Here is a 22,340-nt window from a genome sequence, read left to right on the forward strand (position 1 = left end):
TAACTAAGGTCAAAAACACAGCCTTAGTGGGTCCCTCCTAAATATCTTGAAACATAATCTTTCAGGACCATTTGAGTAACTTTACAACTATAGCAATGGCTAACCCACTTCACATGTGGGGGACCATTAGCTGACCTCAAAAAGTACAGACTTATTAGTCTGACTAATCTAATATGCAAAGCCGCGGAATGAATTATCATGAAATGTTCAACAAAAGCATAAGAAACCATCAGACACTGGATCCAACCCACTCTGGCTTTGTCAAGGAAAGGTTACGTCTATTAAACCTGCTGGACTCATTTGAGAAGGTCACCAAAGTAATGTATAAGGGAAAATGATGTATGCTGCCAATCTGGACCTGGCTAAGACATTAAATACAATGCCTCACTCAAATATCATTGATAAACACACCGAACTTAGCATAAAACCTTCATAACTCAGTAAATTACTAGCTGGCTCACATACAGAGCCCAGGAAGTCAGGACTGGTGATACCACCTCCACTAGGAGATTAATCACCAGTGGGGTACCTCAGGCATTTCTACTGGGACTACTCCTATTTGACATCTACTTCTCAGAGGTAAAGTCTAATGTCAAGGACCTTTGGCTGACCAAGTTTGCAGATGACTACAAATTTGGAACTATCAAAGATTCCCCCCAAGACACAAACATCTTAACAAGGGCTTAACAAAGACAAATGACTGGTGCCAAAGTCATGGACTAACATTCATTGCCAAGAAATACATTATAGTGTGCTTTGGGAAAATTGCCACTCATGCTAATTATTCCATCGATAAGTGACCCCTAAGAGTTGACCTGGTAGTCAGGGATCTGGGAAGGTATGTAGATAGTAATCTGACCTTTTACTAACACGTGGCCAAAGTTGTAAGAAAATCATTCTATGTTACTCAACTTATAAGTAACAGCATGGCATTTAGATCCAAGGAAGTCATAGTGCCACTTTATTCAGCCATTATCATACCAATCTTTGAGTTTAATGCCCTCTTCAGCATGTACCTGACCAGCAACAGCTGGAATGCCCACAAATTTTTCCTTACTAGGAGAATCCATGGTATAAACACATTGTCCTGTACAGATCAACTTAAAGCCCTGTCTTTGTACTGTGCCTACCATAGGTTACTGACTGGAGATGTATGACTGGCATACAAGGCATCCTTGGATCCATCTCTGATGGACATTTTGCAGATCCACAAAATGAACAGCATCAGAACCACTATATCCAAGATTTGGCTTTTGCTTGTGACATAAATAAGACATGTTGGTGAGAGATATGTGTCTCAGAGGATCCCCGTGCTTTGAAACAGCCTCCCCATCCATGTGATGCAGAGTCCATGCCTAATCTTATTTAAGCATTACTTTAACCAATGTATGAGAAATCAGAAATTCATAACAGGTCTGGCCACCCCCCCATGTCTCTGATAGACAGAATCAGTCAGTAATGCCCAAACTAACATACCCTCATATAACCTCTAGAAACTTCCTGAATAATATACCTCCCAGTAAATGCCCATGATACAGAGGGATACAATTAAGTTGGATAGTATGTCTAGGCTTATAAAGGCCCTGGTGGTTGTTCGCCTAGTATATACCTATGAACCTATGAAACACTGAACATTTATACATCAGTACAAATAAACATGTTAACATTGGCAAGTTGTCAGTGCCCAAGTTTCTCACTGTCTGGTTATTGGCTAGGTGTGCAATGTCTAGTTAGTGCCTAGGTGTGCAATAGTCTGCAGACTGATTAACTTATATTTTTAATCCATGTGAAACAGAGTTCTTCTCTTATCTAACCCTATTTAAGTATAATTTGGACCAGTGGATGGGAAATAAGAAATTCACCCTAGTCTGGCACCTATGCCCCTTGACCACCAAGTCCCAGCCTACATATACCCCTTAGAAAAAAAATGGGTTACTAAATTTGTCGGATGTGTTTGGAATGCATGGCTAGGTTTTATAAAGGCCACTGTGGTCATTAGCATATTTTATACCTATGAACCCATGCACACTAAAGCATGGTTTTGTCATCTTTTATTCACAATGTCACTTGACCATACTGTTTCACTAACCAGCTATTACTTCTTCCTGTTTGAACCTTTATGTATAACACAAAAATTCCACCAGTAGGCAAACCACACTTGTAGCCAGGAACCAAAATTTAGTGCAGAGAAAAAAGCACAAGTGTGGAAACCAGTAGTCACAGTTCAAAATATCCAGTGGTAAAGTATGCAGCACACAGCAGGCAGCAGGTAAAATAAATCCAAGTGTTGACACACAGCAGTCACAGTTCAAAATATCCAAAGGTAAAACAGGCAGCAAACAGCAGGCAGCAGGTAAAATAAATCCAAGTTTAATGCCTCTTTAGGCTTGCCCTATTTATCGTGACCCTTAAGGAAGATTTGAGGACAGGGGGTATAGGGGGTCTAATGGAGTTAGGCGTATGTGTGGTGCCTGCCAGCTCAGGAAGGGTGCTGGGAGACCCTATTTTATGATCCCCACCCGTGATCAATATAGACAAGTTAGAAGGGATAACATCTTAAGAGTTCCTATGACTTTTCCAACGACATAAATATGGTCACTTATGTAATTAAAATGAATTGGCATATTTTAACTTCTGATTCATCTATTGAAGTATTAGTTGGCACATCTCCTAAGTTTTATTGCAGGAATAGGATGAACCTAAATAGGTCATTGTGTTATCTGGATAAGTTGGACTATGGACAATGGGGAAAGGGTACCAAAAAATTACATTACTTGTAATTTCTGTCAGTATGTCAGAGAGGGTAATGAGTTTGTTCATACACAGATAAAGGAGAAATACTTCTTACATATCATGGCTAACTGTGACACTATGAACATTGTTTATCTAGCTAGCTGTGAGCAATGCAACTGATTTTATGTTGGCAAAACCAACCATCGGTTTCGTGAATGCACTAAGGACCATATATATTGTAATACTGTTAATGCCTCCGCTAAACATGTTCAGATGAAAGATAATGAACATAGGTTTTCTTTTATTGTTAGATGTTATATATGAGAATGTTAGGTTAGGCAATATTGAAAATGAAACAGAGATGTGAAGCAAGATGGATATCCAAACTACATTCTCATATGGGGCGAGGGTTAAATGAATTTGTACCCCTGAAACCTGTTTTAAAAGCCAAAAGGAGAAGGAAAAAGTAATGTTTACCTTGTTTTGCTGAGTTCACTTCTTTAGTGAGTTCACATTTAACTATTTAATTGTTTTATTAGTTTTAGCTTCAGACTGGTTTGTGTATTATGACATTGCTATATAAATGTTTAGGAAAGACGCTGTTTTATTAGGGTCTGAAGAAGTTATGATTCCATAGTGAAAGCTCTTTCCAGTTTGTATATGCATTAAACTTGGATTTATTTTACCTGCTGCCTGCTATTTGCTGCATACTTTACCTTTGGCTATTTTGAACTGTGACTGCTGTGTTTCCACACTTGTGCTTTTTCTTTGTTTGAACCTTTGTTAACTTCTAGCATGTTTATGTGTAACAGTATTCTAGAGGACAGTTTTTTATGCATTCTCATCCTGCTTTTTGTAGCTGGGATACCTGACACTAAACCCACAATTTTAACCTCTTTAATTCAGCATGACAGCTATGTTAAAACAAACATATGAAAGCAAAGCGTTAGTTTATATAACATTAGTGCTAAGAAGGTTCTTCTTTTTAACTATCCCATACCTCTAAACTGCACAGATTTTAGCAGAAAGTTCAGATTTTGGCCTCGTGTTTTTGATCTGCTTTTCATAAAATAGAGGTTTTCTGGCAATTTAATGGTAAATTATTAAAGATTGAAGTTAAAAAATAATGACATACATTTGAGCTTCAGACTTTGTGTCCTTCAGAAAATTCATGCTAATGTAAAAGTTGTTATTCTATAAACTTTCTAAGTTTGTAAGAGCAATATTTAAAAACTGTCCCTGTTTTGGGGCCTTTGTCACACTTTTATTTATGGCTTTCTCCAGGTTTCTTGCTCTAAGATGTTGAGAGGTGTGATGAAAGGAGATACTGCCAGCACAGCTAGCTGGAATTTTGTAAATATTTATATGTCATTGGAAAATATTGAAATGATTTATATAAGATGCATGTATTACCAATGAATTAGAACTGTATGTCATGTGTATATCAAACTGCTTGTGCAGATGTGTGTGTTGAAAATGTATTTGGAAAGTGCTGTTTGAAATGTAACTACAGTGTGCCCTATTGCAAGAGAACAGAAATGGAAATGCACTATTGTAACTGTTTAAATGTATATATTTTACAGTGGAAACTGGGATACAGGAGGTTAACCTCAGTCCAGCAAACTTTAGAAAAATATCTGAAGTTAAATTACTTTATAGGCTAGGCCATAAAATATGCTTTCAGTCTTCAGTGCAGCTAAAGACACAAAGTCTGTACCGGGGAAGCTTTCTATATTGTCTTTAGGGTGAACTTATTACTAGTCTTGAAATGTGGAGGAATGCAATTGTTTTATGACTTCCAACATCTGCCGAAAATCTGAAGTCTATGTATTTTTACAGGAAGATGCTAAATACTGCCAGCTTCCAGCAGTGGGAGACCAGCTTCCAGCAGTGGGGGTATAACCTGGGAACTAGATGTCAGATGACAAGAAATTATGTCATTCTGCAAGCTATCCCAGCAGTAATATTGTATATATTAATTTGAGAAGTCTCTCAGAGAGACAGAGCATTCTGTATTTTGTCTTGGCTCTGACAACAGCTAGAAGATCCATTCACCACATCTGCCTTGCTCTAATGAAGTAGGTTTCTAGGGAAAAGTATAACTCTCTTAGATACAGTCAGGAATATGACAAAGCTTACTTTAGATGTTTTTCTTTATTTGTGTGAGCCTGTACTGCAATGTTATTTTAAATATTTCCTGTGGTTTTGAACTGTGATGTCACTGTGAATATATATTTAGTATTGTCTTGCTCTTTTATTATAGGATCATAAGATCATAGGATCATGAGAAATTAATATGCTATTGGCCTTGAAGCCCTTACAAGCCTAGCCAAAAATTTAGCCCATGTTCCGACAAGTCAGCACCCGATGCCCCGGTCCAGCAGGGACACAGGTGGAATCTCAGGGGTGTATTTTCTGTTCCCATCCTGTTATCCAGGTTCTTCTTAAAAAGGGTTAATGAGAAACTCTGCTTGACATGGAGAGGGTGTCTTTTTCACAGAAGGGGGAGTCTCTGGGTCACAAATCAGTCCCACCAATAAGTTCTATTGATGACACAGACCAGGTTAAGGTCACGTATGTGGGTTACTTGAGTGGAGCTTGACTTGCAGCAGACCCAGCAAGGTGGGGTCTGAGTTGCTTTGTATGCCAGACAGAGGTCACCTCTGAGGATTCTGTATGAGACTGAGTAGAAGGACAGGGCTTTTTGCCTATCTGTGTAGGGTAGATTTTTGAAGCCCTGGATTCTCCTGGTGAGGAACCTCTGTGGTCTGTCCAAATGCTGCATGTGCTTTGTGAAGTACATGCTGAAAGGGGCATTGTACTCAGTATTGGGTCTTACAAGGGAAGAATACAGGAATGTTATGACGTCCTTGTCTCTGGATGAGATACCCTTACTAATGAAGTGGGCCATGTAGAAAGCTTTCCTTACAATGGAGGCAATATGATGGTCAAAAGTTAGTTTGCTATCAACCTGGGTGGCACCAGTCATTTGTTTGGGTAAGACCCTCTTGGAGGATGTCCACATCACTAGGGGAATTGATGACAGTGCCAAGCTTGCAGTCATCTGCAAACCTGATCAGCCATTGTGCACTGGCTTTGGCCTGCACATCAGAAAAGTATATCCCAAACAACAGAGGCCCCAAGACTGATCCCTGGGGTGCACCACATGTTACGGGTCCACTGATTGAGGTGGCTTCCCCTATTTTGACTAGATGGGTTCTACCAGTGAGCCAGTTTGCTACACATCTGGTAACACATGAATTGATGCCTAGCTGAGAGAGTTTATCTATTATACTTGTCTGGGAAATAGTATTGAAGACTTTGGCCAGATCAAGGTAGACAATGGTCACCATCTTCCCCTCATCCATGGCTTTGTTGACTGTCTCAAAGAAGTCAACCAAATTTAACTGGCATGAACTCCCCTTGAAGAAACCAAACTTTGTGAGATTGAGTCTTTGGAGGTTGCCAATGTCCTTGTTGATGAGGTTCATGATAATCTGTTCCACGGCCTTGCAAATCAGGCTAGTTAGTCTGATGGGTCTATAATTTCCTTGTTCAGTGCACACTCCACCTTTGTGCAAAGGGATGATAGTAGCTGTCCTCCACTCGGCTGGGATGAAGCCAGTACTCAGGCTTGGTTGAATATGGTGCCTAATGGTGCTGCAAGTTCCTGCCTGAGTTCATATAGGATGCAGCCTGGGATGTTATTGGGTCCCGCAGATGCTGTATTTTGATGACTTGCTCCCTAGAGATAAGTGGAGGGGGTGGGTGCTGGGGTTGTCCTGATTTATACTGATGGGGGGACAAGGGGTGAAGTTTTCACTGAACTTGTCTGCCAGAAGGTTGACTATATCTATGGCATTTGTGTATGTTGTGTCCTTGACCACCAGTTCTAAACAGATCTGAGTGCTTCCTTTGAGATTGTGGACGTATGTGAAGAAGGCCTTATGATTGTCTTTTGTAGATGTGGCCAGTTTGGCCTTGAAGTATGTTTTGGAGGATTTCACTATTATTTATTATTAAATATATTTAAACCTTTCATTGTGGCTGAGTTACACAGAGATATTTAAGTTTTGTGAGTACTTGCATATTTATTTGGTGACACTGTGTGGACCACTCCTAAAAGCCTTGCTTTTTGTCAAACTACTATTTGTAATGATATTAATATTACACAGTAAAAGTGGTCACTCTTTGTTAAGGGCCCTAACGTAGCTCTCTAGGAGTGACTGATGGCAGCAAAAACTACCTTATAGTCTGGGCAGAAGGGGACATAGATAGTAAACCTGTGCCAGCCTTTCTCAGGTGTGTGTGTGTGTGTGTGTGTGTGTGTGTGTGTGTGTGTGTGTGTGTGTGTGTGTGTGTGTGTGTGTGTGTGTGTAAATCAAACCTCAAACAGTGTGTGTGTCAGCTGCTTGGGCAGGGACATGAAGCACAGGTTGGACAGAGAGGGTGCTGGAGGTCTTGGCTTGGTCACTCAGCTGAGATCTCAACTCTATAGCTGTGCCACTGGGGAGTCTTATTTTGATCTGGAGAAAGGGGCAGAAACTAGCCTCAGACTGACTGTGGTCTCTGTGTGGATAGAATGCACATTTTGAATCAAGACACAGGGTGGTTACTCATTCCAAATGTAATTGGTTGCATTTCTGACTCAAAACAACTTGATCTGTTACACCCTTCACCTGTTATATGTTGTAACAGATGTGTTCTGTACCCCATCCACATCTTATACCTGTATTTTAATAGCTGATGCCACATACGTCACATACCTTGTTAATACATCTTTCCAAGATAAAGCATTAGGTAGGAGGACACAGGCTGCCTAATGAATATTTTGTTTAAACACTTCTTAAAGTCAGATCAGTTGTTAGGTATCACAAACATGCAGCAATATTACATCACTGGCATTCACTTATCAGCACAAATTATCAAAAGATAGAAAATACTTCTGTAAGTAGGATAAACTGCATTATGACTGATGCAGTTCACAGGATTTCTTCAGGCCTGGAACCTCGAACTGTGTGGGAAGCATAAGGTATGGGCATAGTTTTTACTTCCACCTCATTTTTTGCAACAACGATATGCTAAAATAATTTCACATAAATAGCACATAGAGAAGTGATAGCATGAGTGGAATAAAAACATTGAAGAATAGAGAAAAGAATTGAACTCTCACCTTGCTTTTAACTGATTTTTCGACTTCCATTATGTGGCTTATAATGCACTCATTACACATTAAGGTACTTAAATTCATGTAGCCTTTAGTAACCTTGCTTAGGACTCCATCCCACAGACTTGAGAAGTTACTGATAGACATGGTATTGTTCTGTAACCAATGCTGTAAAAACAAAGCAAATGCCAGCAATTACCAAAACAAGTTTTTCTGCATTTCTGTACTATATAAAACAGCTGTTTAGAAAACCTGTTGTACTTCTAGCGTTTGCCAGTAATGTGGTATGTATTTAAAATACTGCAATGATAATGCTGCCTGTTGTCTGAGTTACTGCTGAAAAAGGTCACTAAACCAGTAAACCAACCTAGTTAACAAGTACAAAAATAAATAACTAAATCTGAAGTTGAAATGTCTTTCTAAACTCACAGTAGTGTACATCAGGTTAAAGCAGTGACACCAGGTGCAGTTAATCCAAGATGAGCTGGGTCTATATTAAATATTCTAACACTTAAACGTTTGAATCATTAAAGATCAAACTTTAGTGATCGAACACTTAAATGTTCGAATATTTTAAAAAAATAAATAAAACAAAAAAAAAGAAAAACTAAAGGGTGTAAGCAGGGGGGCAAGCCCCCCTGCCCCCCACACACTGCCCACTACTTAAATATACCAACTGCGAGATCACACTACAGTGTAGGAAATTAAAATTTTCCATTTCTCCACTGTAGTGCACTGAAGTGCTGTCTTGGAGTTGGTATATTTAAGTAGTGGGGGGTGTGGGGGGTGCAGGGGGGGCTTGCCCGCCTTCTTAAACACTTTAGATTTCGTTTTTTTCTTTTTTAATTTTTTTTTAAATATTCGAACATTTAAGCGTTTGATCACTAAAGTTCGATCTTGGTAGTGATTCGAACGTTTAAGCGTTCGAATATTTAATATAGACCTGTCTCACCAATGTAAAACTACAAGTAATCTGTCAAAATTCAACCAATAGATACCCACTGGCATTTTAAAAGCCATCAACATGGATTATGCTTCCCTTTCAATGATGTCGTCATACATTTCAACACCATATTCCTAAACACTCCAAATAGCTTTGCTCCTCTGTACAATAGTACTCTAACCACTTCCCTTGACTTTCAAGAGAAACTAAAAAGCTTATGCACAGTAGAGACAAAGCATGGAAAGACTGGCAAAACAACAGAACAACTAATAACCTTCAAACCTTTAGGCAAGTCTGCTAACAAGTAAAAAAAAACAAGTTAACCTTGGCAAGAAACTATGTCCACTCCTCCAGTCCAACAACAAAGTTAATCTCCCCAAAATTCTGGTATTCAGTTAATTCTCTAGAGAACCCAGGTACAAAAAAGGAACGCAGCCCTTCCCCTTATAATATATTACTGCAAACTGCAACAGATTTCAATACTTGCTTGATTTCCTGCATTTTAATGGCTGCACTTTTTTGCAGGATCAGTGGTTTTCTAATGAAGGTCTGCAGTTATTCATTGATTCTTCTGCTGCTCATGGCATGGGGTCTTATTTTGATGGCATTTGGTTCTCACTTGCATGCCTTTCTGCTTGGTCAGATAGTAAAAAACAAGACACCACCTTTTTAGAGATCATGCCCACTTGGGTGTTAATTTTCATTTATCAGGAGCCACTCAAGAACAAAAGAATTATCTTCAGGTCAGACAATGAGGTGGTAATGAAAGTTTTTCTTAAGAAATCCTCCAGATCCTTTTGGGTGAAGTCTGTTTTAAGGTTGCTTGTATTGCTGAGTTTGAGAACTAACCTCTCTCTCACTGCAGAGCATATTATTAGCAAGCAAAATGTTCTGGCTCTTTCTGAGTCTCATTTACTGGTAGAAAGATTCAAACAACTGCCTCCCAGTCAGGGTAGCCACTCCTATGCAGCCTCCGGTACTTTGGTTAATTGGAGAAGAGTGACCAGCTTACAGTTTTGGAATTCTTGGTCATATAGCACAAATAAGGCTTAGAGTTCAGCTTTAAGACACTTACTGCAAATTTGCAAATCATTACATTATGAAGATAAGGTTTGTTCTTTCACTTACTTGGAGTATTTAGGCTACTGTTCTTCTGTGGGTTTCACTCCCTTCATTGTTTGTGTCAGTTTAGCTTCAATAAGGTGATTTTCTAGAGTCTTCCACATGAAAGACATTACCAGGCACAGGATTCTGTATTGGGCTGTCAAAGGTTAGGTTAGATTAGGAGTCCACCAAGTGGATGGGTGTCCCTATTAATGGTTCTCTGTTAAAGTTGGTTCTCTTGGCTTTACATGTTACAGCATCTTACGTTTATTTTGTTACCTGATCCATTTTTTTACCTGGATTATTCAGGTACTTTCAAAATTAGTGAGTTATTGGGAATGCTAAGATGGAGGGTTGTAGCATTTACCAACAAACCATTTTAAATTTGAATCCAGGAGCCTAAAACAAACCAGTGGGGCATTGAGCAGTACATTTGCTTGGATCACATCAATGACATTCTGCTTTGATCAGTGGAGTGGAGTCCTACTCTGAGCTTTATCTTCCTCCATTAACTGGATAGCTTAGATTTTACCTTTTTTGATGGCTTGCAAATATCCAGGGATCTAGACACTCTCGTGTGCATAGCACTTAAGCAGCTGGCATTACTGCAGTTGGTTATTCATCACGTTCTTTAGGGAGGGGCTCTAACATAGCTTTTCAAGGTCAGTCCACTGAAGTCCTGAAAAGATAGGACAAGTGGTCCGCTAATGCATATCTGAAATACATACCAACTTATACATACAGTTATTCTATTATATGCATTTCATTTTGGTAAAGAGAATTATCATTTTGGGGCATTCAGTTGTGGTGCAAGCTTTACAGAGAACAGGAATTCATTCAAGCAGGTTAAACCAAGTATTCTATCACCTCAGCCATGATGTTTTCTGGAAAGGAATGTTTTAATGAGTTGGGGACATCTCTTGTCTGTCCTGTGTTGAATTTCTGATAATACATTTGTGTGTGTGTGTGTGTGTGGGGGGGGGGTAATGATTTGAGCTTCATCCATAAGTGCCAACTTGTATATTACATTCTTCATCATTCAAACCTACATTTCCAGGTTTTCACTCAGCTTGGTCAACCATTATTCCTTATCTAAGCTGGTGCAGATCTACTAGTGACTTAGCCATTGAGAAAGCTGGAAAGTTAGTGATCCACAGATTGGCTAGAGCTTCTCCACTATACAGAAATTCAATGGTGGAGCACTGGGACTCTATGACAAGGATCTAGTATTGTAAACTAAGGAAGTTTTGTCTGTCTTTTGTTTGGACATTTAGACATCTTCAACCTTGACTTGTCTATGCTTACATGTTTACAAAACTTAAAACTTGGCATATAAAAAAAAAGATGTTAAATAAATATTATCTACCTTGTAGTTTTATGCGCATATATTTTGTTTAAATATTCCTTAATTAGGATACTACCACTTCACTTCCTAGTTCTTGTTTTGCCTTTATATTTTAATTATATGTATGCATTTGGATTATCTGTGGGGTCTCTAATGATAGTATAATATAAAAAACAGAGAGAGATTGAGAGAATAGTAATGAGTACCTTCACTGCCATCAAAGGGGGAGGGGCTTTTAACTGTCTGGTGGGTCAACAGCATCAACGTTATGTAAAGGACTTCCCTTCTATATCGTGACTACTATCCAAATGATATATTTTTGATGGAAGTTGAGAATGTAGCTATTTGTGATGGGGTTCAATAGAAAAATGCTGTTTGCAGGAGAGCTGATTTTGTACCTTGCGTGCTATGGTTTCAGACTAGGTTGAGATGTATGCTGAAGTAAGGCATGGTTTTCCTTTATAAGCAAGTAAAGCTCCTCTTGAGCAGTTCAGGATAGCATGCAATATATAGATGTAGATACCTGCATAGTTAATTAAAGTAAATCCACTTTCTGCTACTATTTGTTTTCTTTAGGATCTCAGGAGTGAGCATGCTTCTTGCTTTTTACATAAGGATGTGCCTAGACTTCTGACATCATTTATGAATTTAAACCATTTTTCAAAGCATGTTAATACTATTTTCTGTTTTTTTTCCAGTTTATATGTCTTTGGGGAGGGTGAAAGTCTTCTTTTGCTCTTTTCTTTTGTACATTTCTTATCTCCAGTTAACAAAACAGAGAACTTGGTGACTGTAGCTTTTGCTTTTAATAGCCACAGCTGTATGGATATGTGTTCTTTTTCTGTTTCAAATGCTCCAGACTATTTGTCATTGATAATGTTAGCTTTACAATGAGCATGTTGACTTTTCTATCTATCAATGTACATATTTTAAGATACTAATGACTATTCACTGCACAATCTGCATAAGCTGTAGGGCAAATATATTGTTTTAATATTTGTATCAGCCATAAACCTCTTCCATTGTTTATTTCATGAATATTTTTGATTTATCATATTGGACAAGTGCTTAGTATTTTAGCACAACCTGGATAACTGGGTGGGAAATAGAAAATACATCCCTAGGATGTCATCCGTGTCCCAGATGGACAGAGGCATGGGTGCTGATTTGTCTATGCATGGGCTAAACTCTTGGCTAGGCTTATAAGGGCCTCAAGGCCAATAGCCTAGTAATTTCCTATGATCCTATGAGTGGTATATAATAAATTGCAGATTGTATGGTTTACTTGATGTGAATGTATGCCTGTGTACTATCCTTGATAGCTCATATGTAATATTTGACATTAAGAATATATGGTGAATGTTCAAATCAATATCTTATGAATAACTATTGTGCCTTTTGGCCAAGGTCATAGCAGAAAACATCATCAAACAAATTACTCAGTAGATTAACAAATGAGCAAACAGACGAACGAAACAAATACACACATACATAAGAGAAACCCTTTGTTCCACATCCTTATTCTCTCTTGTAGAACTCTTTTATTAATAAACTGTACAATACAAGATGGGAAATAATGAAAGGTTGTAAAAAATCCCCTACCCCTTATCTGAAGGCCACACTGAAACATGCCAGCAAGGAACTTCAGTACCATTATGAAATATAAAGCAGAGTACAAGCTTAAGTTTGTTACAAGCACACTACAAATCTTTCTTCAGTTATGTCAGGAAATTAAGGAATAAAGTTCAGCAATGCGTAGATCTCTTCTATAATATTATCACATACTCCAGTCCCAACCATATAGTCAATACATTAGCATACAAATTTAGTACTAACGTTACCAAACCTACATACATTGTTGCCCCCAGTATTCCTGAAAATGTTGTTGTGTCTGAAATCACCTCTCAAGAAATCTTAAAATCCCTGTCAAGGATTATAAGTAATATTTCCATGGGACCAGACAAAATACCAGACTGCACTTTTATCAGTACTGAATATGTACTATCTGAGCCTTTTATACCTTTTAACCTTTGTCTGTTCACAGGGTTTGGGCCTGATTCTAGAAATTAGCCCGTGTGACTATCCTGCTTAATGTTGGCCCCTCTACAGATCCAGGCAATTATAGATCCACCAGCCTCACCAGCCTTATATGCAAATCCACAGACTGTATCATAGCAGATCTCATTCATACAGACTCAGGCAACTTAACACTTCTAGATCTCAAGCAATTTAGTTTTCTGAAGGGTAGATCCTGTCAACTGAACCTAGTAAGCTTCTTTAAAAAGGTTATAGAAGCTGTGGACAGTGGTCACTCAGTGCACACTGCTAATCTTGATCTGGCCAAGGTTTTTGACACTATTCCCTATGCTAGTACTGCTAAAATATTAGAAAAAAATATAATAAACTCCTATGTTATGCACTGGATTATAAATTGGCTATATGATGCATTATGTGATTTAGTGTCAAACTGATGATCTACATACACAGTAAGTGTGGATAGGTCCTCATCCAGTGCTAATGTTAGCTCTTCAAAAACTAAATATTAAATTAAATAAATCAATTAAATATGAAGGACATTCTAACAAAAGCGAGTTATTCTGCATCCAGTAATATAAGGTCACTAGTGTCTTTTACTGTAACCTCAATTTTCATGTTTATGTTTTTATGCCATGGCTATCATTTCATTGTATTTGGAATATTGGACATTTCATTTTTAGTGAGCAAGTCGGTAATACTTATAGAAATATAAGAACATAAGAACAATACATGTGATCATGAGAACTATAAGACACTAGCCATACATACCTTTAAGTAGACATTTAAAAATTCAGGCTGCATTTTTCAAATGCTTGATAGTGCTTACCTCTCAAACTGAGCAAACTGTGTACCCATCCAGTCATCAAGACTGGAGTTCATGTTAGCCAATGTAGTACTTTGTTTGATCTGTAGTGATAACTTAATCCATAAACTGGGAATAGACTAAACTAGGAACCAGTCTCTCCAGTTCTCCAGTGAGTCCTGCTTGTTTGCGGTTGTAGACTTATTTCCCTGTTGTGGGTTGTTGTTGAGACCATTAGTTTTGCAAGGAAATAGATCAAATCATTCTGGATCTTTCATGGCTCAAAACGTGAGATGCAGGTTAACTCAGAGCAGCCTACAGGCTATTGGGTTTAGTGAGCGTTGTGCTTATCTATCAGGATAGCTGAAATATTTAAGACCTTTGATTTTCTTGGTCAGTTATCTTTGGGTCATTTCTAGTTGAGTAATATGCTTTGATCTATACATACCAAAGGGAGCATTGTACTCAGCAATCGGTCTGATAAGGAAAGAGTACAGTAACAGGATAGCCTCTTTGGACATTGAATACATTTCCTTGGAAGTTAACTGGACCAGGTAGAGGATTTGTGACCATAACTTTAAAACCAAAAACTGACACAGGATAAAGTGCCTCAACGAAAAAGCAAGTATAATCTACTGGTAAAAAAACCTTTGTGACAGCACCAAAAGGCAGGAAGTTGAAGAAAAAACATTTATTCCAAAATTAAAAACAGTATAATAAGTAAGCTCTTTTGCATTCACACTGAATGCTTCTTCAGACATGAATAGACAGTGGATAACAATATTTTTGTATGAGAGTCAGTACAATAAAGCCTTGATGACTATAATTTATTTTAGTATTACAATGCTGGTTTTCTTCAAAGACAAAATAGAATATGAATTCATATTTCCATGAACTTATTACTTTTAAGTGAAAATTCTATGCACCACAGCTAACTTTCTTGCAATTATGTTTTCATTACATCTCGTAAATCATTTACTGTTAACTATGTCCTAATGTCCCTTTTCATTGTCCAAACAATGATGCAAGGAAGACAGAAATATTTTGCTACAGCAGCACACTATACTGAGGTCAGCAAATCTTTTTGTTGGGCCTGCTAATAACGTACACCCCCACATGTGACATGGAGTAACATGAATGTGTTTCATGCATGTGATTACATGTGTACATCCTCCATTGCAGAAGATCATAAGCATCCTCCTTAATTTCTTCTGCCTAAGATTGCGCACTTACCTTCAATAGAGCCTAATAGCCAAACAGGTACAAACCCATACAGTCCATCTGAGAGACAGAGACCTGGCAAGAGCTGCTGAATTCCCCTCTCACCTTGACACCTAACGTGGTTCACTAACTGAACATATATAAATATATAAAATGTTATTTATAATATATATAATAGACATAATCATACACTGTGGCCTGAGGATGACCAGTTGCAGTAAGAAAAATCTTCTGTTTGTTTAACATTTAACCAGGATAGTGCACTAATAAGAAAAGCATGTCAAGATGTTTGCTGATATGTTTCACATAAGTTAACGCAAGATAATTTAAAACAATTTCCCAAAAGGTCATAGTAATGACATTAAGTCTTGTATCCTTACCATGATGACAATGTCTAGAGTTTGGGTTATTCCTTTGAATATTTCATCTACTGCTGAGCCATCTTTCAGCATTGTGAACAGTTCCTCTGTGACATTCTTCAAATGTTGCAATTGTGCTGTTATGAAAAAGGGAAAGACATCCAGTTTATTACCACAGTTTAAGTGCTGAGAAATTATTTTATTTTTTTATTAGAAGTGTTCTATTCATTTATTTGTCTGTCCATGTACTTATTTTATTTTACTTGTTCTTGCTGCCTAGAGGCACTGCACACTTTCTGATTAGAAATCACTTATATATTAATATCTACTGTACCTGATAGCATGACAGTTAAAGACTGAACTCTTTCTTTGCTTGTCACATCGCAGCTCCTGCCCTTCTGTTGTTTGGAGTCTCAAAATTATGTAAAAATATGTTTTTGCCACTTCTTTCCCTTCCTTTTTAAATGTTTAATATAAATAAACATACAAAAATTAAAGTCTTGAATACTTTTCCATGTGATCGCATGGTTAATATTGGACAAAGGCAGAAAGCATTTATGTTAAGTGGCCCAGTAATGTGTAGCTAAACAATAATACCAACAAGAATCTCTGTAGATACATAAAATATGTTGCCTTTTCAGAAATGAGTGGTTACTAGTACAGACCTCCAGGGTCACAGCCCAGTCTGATATAGGACAGTAATCACATATGTTTATACACAGTGGACCATGGCTAATATGCCATATTTTAAAGCTGTTATAAATGTAAGGAAGTAATATATTCCTTAACTGTACAAGTTAGACCCCTTTCATTTAGTTTCCTATTGTGGGTTGTTGTAGAGACCACTAGTTTTGCAAGGAAATAGAAGGTCAAATAGTTGTGGGTATTTTCATGGCTTAAAAAGAGACACAATCCTGGCAGTATGAGATCCCATGAAACTGGTCTTTCTGACTTTACTGAGGACAGAGGTAGTCATTTAACAGGAAGGAAGAATCGATGGGTTCTCCAATGTGGTCTCAATTTTATTTCATATCTGGATGTCAATGTATTAGCTATCTCAATTTGTTGTTACAATCACTATGGGAAAAATGGTTACATTCACTGGCCATAATTATGACTCTATTTTTTATTCTAGGGAAGTATAACACTATGACTCTTTTCTTATCCGGTTTTATGACTATAGAAACAGTGTAGCAAATCACAGAGTCACTAAATATGAAGGTTTTTCTAATATGCTTGGTTTTGGTTTTAAGGATAGATTTTGCAGCTGAGGCGTTAACTTGTTTTTTGGGGCTTCTGCCCATTGACTGTGTGTGTGGTGTAATGACTTGAGGGACATGTCCAACAGAAGTTGAGGTTTTGGAGGGGAGTGAACAAGTTAATACCACAGATTAGGTTATGCTAAAGGTAGAGGGGTGCTTTCTGACCACTTTTTTTGGGTGTGTGAATAGTGCTTTGCCTCTAGTTATAAGTAAATATATGCATCTCTCATACATGGAATAATTTGCCTCTAATTAAAATGAATTTGTCCATTAACATAAAGCAATTTAGGCATTTTCTAAGGAGTTGAAATGCAAGAAGATTGCAGGTGGTGGGATCAGGTATTCCCTAGACTATCTGATCAGGGAGTGAAATACATGGAATTAGGATAGAGAGGATGAATTGTATTAGCAAGCTACAGGGAGATTACATTATTCATATATCCATGCCCAAAAGCTAATAGACTAAAACTCATTCAAAATATCAAACACAGATACTTACCATGAAAATTGTACCCTAGGTTATACATATAGTGTAAACTGTTTTAAATGCAAAGAAGCATTGATTAGAGTGTCAGCATGAGGGAAGAAGCTGCTAGAGTGATGAACTTAATCAATAAATTAAAAAAAAATGTTTACTTCACTGCTTGAGGATTTTACTTACACCTGTAGCTTTCCACGGGCAGTCAGTGTTCTGGGTGCATGAAACACATTGAGAAGGTAAATTAATTTAATTAAGTAATGGGAGTACCTTCTCAAAAAGGAATCATTAATAAGAGCCAATTGAAAAGGAGTGATGGAATTTTGAAATCAAATTTTCACCATGCCCATTGCATCTATAACACAACAGGAGTAATGTGCATGGGTAGAAAAACAGGGAAGCGTACTTTTCCCACAAGACAGTCCATTCTATGGCAGAGGCTGTTCAAGTCTTTTTTTTTTTTTCCAAGAAAACCTTGAATATTTTCTCTTTGCCTTAAAGAGATTTGTTTCAATTGTTTGCTTAATGTATTTGTAACAATTATGTCTAATGTTCAGGACTTCATTCTACTGAATTTGTATGGTATATGTAACAATAATCTCTAATGTACTAATATATCATTGTACACAGTCACTGCCAATTGGCTTAGTTCATCGGATCATAGTGGCTTAACAAGCTATTGATCAGTCAGTACCCTTAGTAGCCTAACCTTTAGAAGCCTAGCCCTGCATTTCAATGATATGTTTAGCCATTGTAATTTAAGTACAATAACTCAGAGCCAGGCAGAACATTTACCTGTTACCCCTATCCATAAGCATAAGTTTGATAAACCAGGAGTGGATATGCAGTTTTCTATCTATTTGTCCAAACTACATTTAAATACAGTAAGGCAAGAACTTTGTTTTATGTGGACAGGAAGACAATTCTAAAGAAGTTGTATTCTCTGTGACACATATCTATCCCTCCCACAAGTCCTATTAATATTGACAAAGAAATTAGAATATCTTAAGCAGATATTTATGCCACCATTGTACTTGTGGATGTGCCCTAGATCTGAACTAATAGAATCTGTTGAGGCTTTATACAAGAAGCAGCATTAGCCCCTCAATAGCCTGTATAATACAAGAGAAGAGGGACAAGGCTTTGAGATAGTGCTAGTTTTATGATTTGAGCCCTTCATTTTCTTGGTGAGGAAAGCATTGTGGTCATTCAGCTTGTGTTAAGTGCTTGGGCAAATATGTATAAGTTACAATATTGTGGAATGACTGCATCCCTGTACCTACATGCCATACTATCACTAATAAGCTGTCTAATGAAATAAGATTTTTCTTACAGTAGTGGATACATGTGGATCAAAGGACAGTTTGTTGTCAACATACATTCCCAGGTCTTAACACTTGGATTACTTTTTAAGGGTGTGTTATCAATGTGATAGTTACACAGGAATTTATGCTTGCTTGAAGGAGATTATTTCAAGTGTTTTGGAATTTAGTTTTAGTCCATGCTTATGAAACTAGATATTTGTTTGTGTAAGGTTCTCTTATAGGATCTTGGCATTCTCTGGAGAGTTTATAATGGCACTAACTTTACATTCCCCTGCAAATTCGGTTAATCATAAACTCTTAACATTAGCTCTGTCCTCAGAAAAGTAAATCCCAAAGAGGAGTAGCTCAAGCACTGAGCAATAGGGTACACTACTAATGAGTCATCGTTTGGAGGAAGTAACGATATCTACCATAATTTCCTGGATCCAGTTTGCTATCCAGTCAGTTACACAGTGATTCACATTTAGCTGGGAGAGTTTATCAATAATTCCTGAGAGAGGGATGGTATCAAAAACCTAATAAGGTAAGTTTTAGATATTTGAGGTCTACCGATTTTCCCCACATTCATTGCTTCTCTAACCTTTCTGAAGAAGTCAAACAGGATCTTTCCTTGACAAACCTGAACTGGCTTGGGTCAAGAGTTTGTAGGTTACCTATGTCCTTATTTATTAATTCCATAATAAATAATTCATTGAAAAGAAAGGTGTATGGACCAGACAATGAACTGGTTAAAAAAGTTAAAATAAATAGCAAATCAAAACAAAGACTTTACTTACAAGAAATTCATGCTCTTTACTGTGTTTTGCAGGTGAAACACTTAACAGAAGTGATGCTTTCTTACTGAAACCAAAATACAATTCAAGAAGCTGGTCTGCTACAGAAGTTAATCTTTCTTGAAAAGGATTACATTGCTGGTGCATGTAAATCATTGCAAAATATCTATCATGACATCACTTCCCTCCATGAAACTAAGATTAGAGATGTCACTAAGGCCATTAGATATACCTAAGGCTTTTATAATTACGTTTACTTTGTAGCTGTGCATGGTAGCACCAACAATATTCACGAGCCCTTTCTCTTCAAGAGGCATAAGAATACGGCTTGCCTTGTTGCTATCCCAACATTTCTCTGCAGGTATGGCATCTGCAAGATCACATAATTCCAAAATGCAAACTCAGAATCTGACCAGCAGACAGTGGCAGCAACCTTTCACTGTCTGCTGGCCGGATTTTGAGTTTGACCTTGTTGCTGCCCTTACCCAGGCTGCTAAATCCTTTTCAGTTAGTGGGGTACTTCCTTAACTGAAAATGGCAGTAGCTATGTGGAAAACATAGCTTCAACAACTGGCATAGATCATGATATCCTCCAACGGGGGTTCAATACCATTATACTTTGGAGGAAATGTGGGAGACCGAGACACAATTTACAAGGGATGGAGTACATATCTTATCAAAAGGGCCTAAGTAAGTGAATAGACTGTTTTTCTCCACCCCCATCTCTTTTGTACATTCCAAACTTAACTTATACAGAAAATAAAGTGAAGGCATGACTCATTAATGCATGCAGCATAAAAAAGTCTAAGTTGCTTAGAGGTTACGCTTGTCTTTAAGGAACGTGAGGTATGTGCCATCATTGAGATATGGTTCAAAGATTCATCTTGCATTCTACAAATACAGCCATAGCACAAGTGGAGTGAAAAGGGTTGCTGTCTTGGGCACAAGCAGTTAGGGGGTAGTATCACCCCTTCAGTGCAAACAATACCACTTTCTGTAAGGTAAGAACATTTAAGCAGATGTGATCGCAGCTGTTTAAATGGCAGTGTGTTTTATGAGCAAGGAGCCCACACTCAAAACTGCATCACTGAGCTCCTTGCAGCAGTTCATGAATATTATGTCTTTACTTCTTCTATTTTTTTTTTTTGGGGGGGGGATTACAGTTCTGGCCATAAATAGCCTACTAAGTGAAGAGGTTTGCATCCATTTTAAGGGAATTTTTGAAAAGTGGGCATTAAATACTCTAAATCCAGGCTCGGTAATTTAATGTTATCACACCCCCATTTCACCTCAAGAAGAGATGTTTAAACACTGTGGTCAGTGCCCTGTTATTTATTCGGTAGTTTTTGGTCATTTCTTTGTACACAGGGGTAAGGCAAGTTTACCCATCTTTAGATGTTATTTGTTTCCTGTTTATTTTGTACGGTATTTAGATTATTTTTAGCTTTTTGTCTACTATAGCTAGATATTTACAATTTTGAACAGATAGCTTTTTCAAAAACATTTGAAGGTAGAAAGGAGTTACAGGATTATATGTAGGAAACAGGAAAGGATTTTTCAGCCTTTTTGTAGTTAAGTGCATCCTTCCAGTCACTTGAGTATTAACCTACTAGAAAGAGCCACCATGTCATGAAATGATCACAATGCAGTCACGTGTATCAACTAATTAAGCTCTCATATATTTATTTATTTGTCTGTGTGCTTGTTTGTTTTGTGTACTGGGCTAACCAGCTTGGCAGACCTTATTTTCAAGATAAAGCTGGGGGGAAAAGTTCCAAATTATTAATTTGACAGTTATAACCACATAAGATGCAACGTGTTCAAGTAAAAATATCATGCAAATAACTAGATGTGTGAACATAGTAGTGTGACTTTTAGTGTAGGATAATCATTAAAATAAACACAAGAATTAATTTCTTCTTACCCATTTCTATATCGTTACGGTAAACTGCAGAAAGTGTTCTGTTAGTTGTAAAGTGCAGCAACTGATTCTGGTATTACAATATAAAGAGCATATTACTTACCTTTTCAGATGGATGAGAGTTTAGATAGCAATGAAAAGGAAACCAGGTATGAAAGACCCATTAAAGTAACATAAATGCCTAGTCAGAATGGACAACAGAAGCTACGTAATGGCGTGTCGGTAATATAAAAAGAATAAACTACAATTCAAACAAAAATACAAAAAAATTCCAAAATTCACTGATAAACCTTTAAAATACTTTGGCGCACTTCCACGTCCCTGCTAATTACATATTTTAACTAGAAGACTGTGCTTTACCACTGGGTAGGGTGAATAGTCTGAAATATATTTCATTAACACCTATGTGGTGTGGAATGTCACACCTGTAGCAGCCTACACACATCTTGCATTTCAGAGCATTTTCTGAAAAATAAACTTAAAAAGCATAAGATAAATAAATGTAAATATTTTATGAACAATAAAAGTTACAAAACTGTACAAATATTCAATATTATTAGCAGGATATTTGTTACAGTGATAGCGTATTTATATTCATTCTGTAAATATTCTAATATATTATAATGCACACAAACGCAAAATTATCTTTTACTACACTTTCACAAACACATTGTCATATCTTGGAAAATTGTCAGCTCTTTAGGTGGTTAAATTGCATAATAGTTGAGTTGCTAAATATTAAGTATAACATCATTCAGTGTGATATTTTTTTGTTTGTATTTGTGTGAGAGTGGGGTTAGCATGGAGTTGCATATGTAAGTTCTGTGATTATGGGGACAGTGCTCCTCTGTTGGTAGGTGCTGGACTGTA

At 37.4% G+C, this 22,340-nt stretch overlaps 1 protein-coding gene across 1 annotated transcript in view; it reads right to left on the reverse strand.

The window, feature by feature from the left end:
* ABCA12 (ATP binding cassette subfamily A member 12) overlaps positions 1 to 22,340 on the reverse strand; it is a 793,480-nt gene that overhangs the window by 692,503 nt on the left and 78,637 nt on the right. The window contains exons 12-13 of the mRNA XM_044075367.1: positions 15,733 to 15,848; positions 7,907 to 8,068 (exon numbers count right to left, since the gene is read on the reverse strand). Coding sequence (XP_043931302.1) covers positions 7,907 to 8,068; positions 15,733 to 15,848 — 278 coding nt within the window. The remainder of the gene's footprint in view (positions 1 to 7,906; positions 8,069 to 15,732; positions 15,849 to 22,340) is intronic.

This window comes from Protopterus annectens, chromosome 6.part1, assembly GCF_019279795.1.
Source record: "Protopterus annectens isolate FY-2018-M chromosome 6.part1, PAN1.0, whole genome shotgun sequence".
NCBI classification, from domain to species: domain Eukaryota; kingdom Metazoa; phylum Chordata; order Ceratodontiformes; family Protopteridae; genus Protopterus; species Protopterus annectens.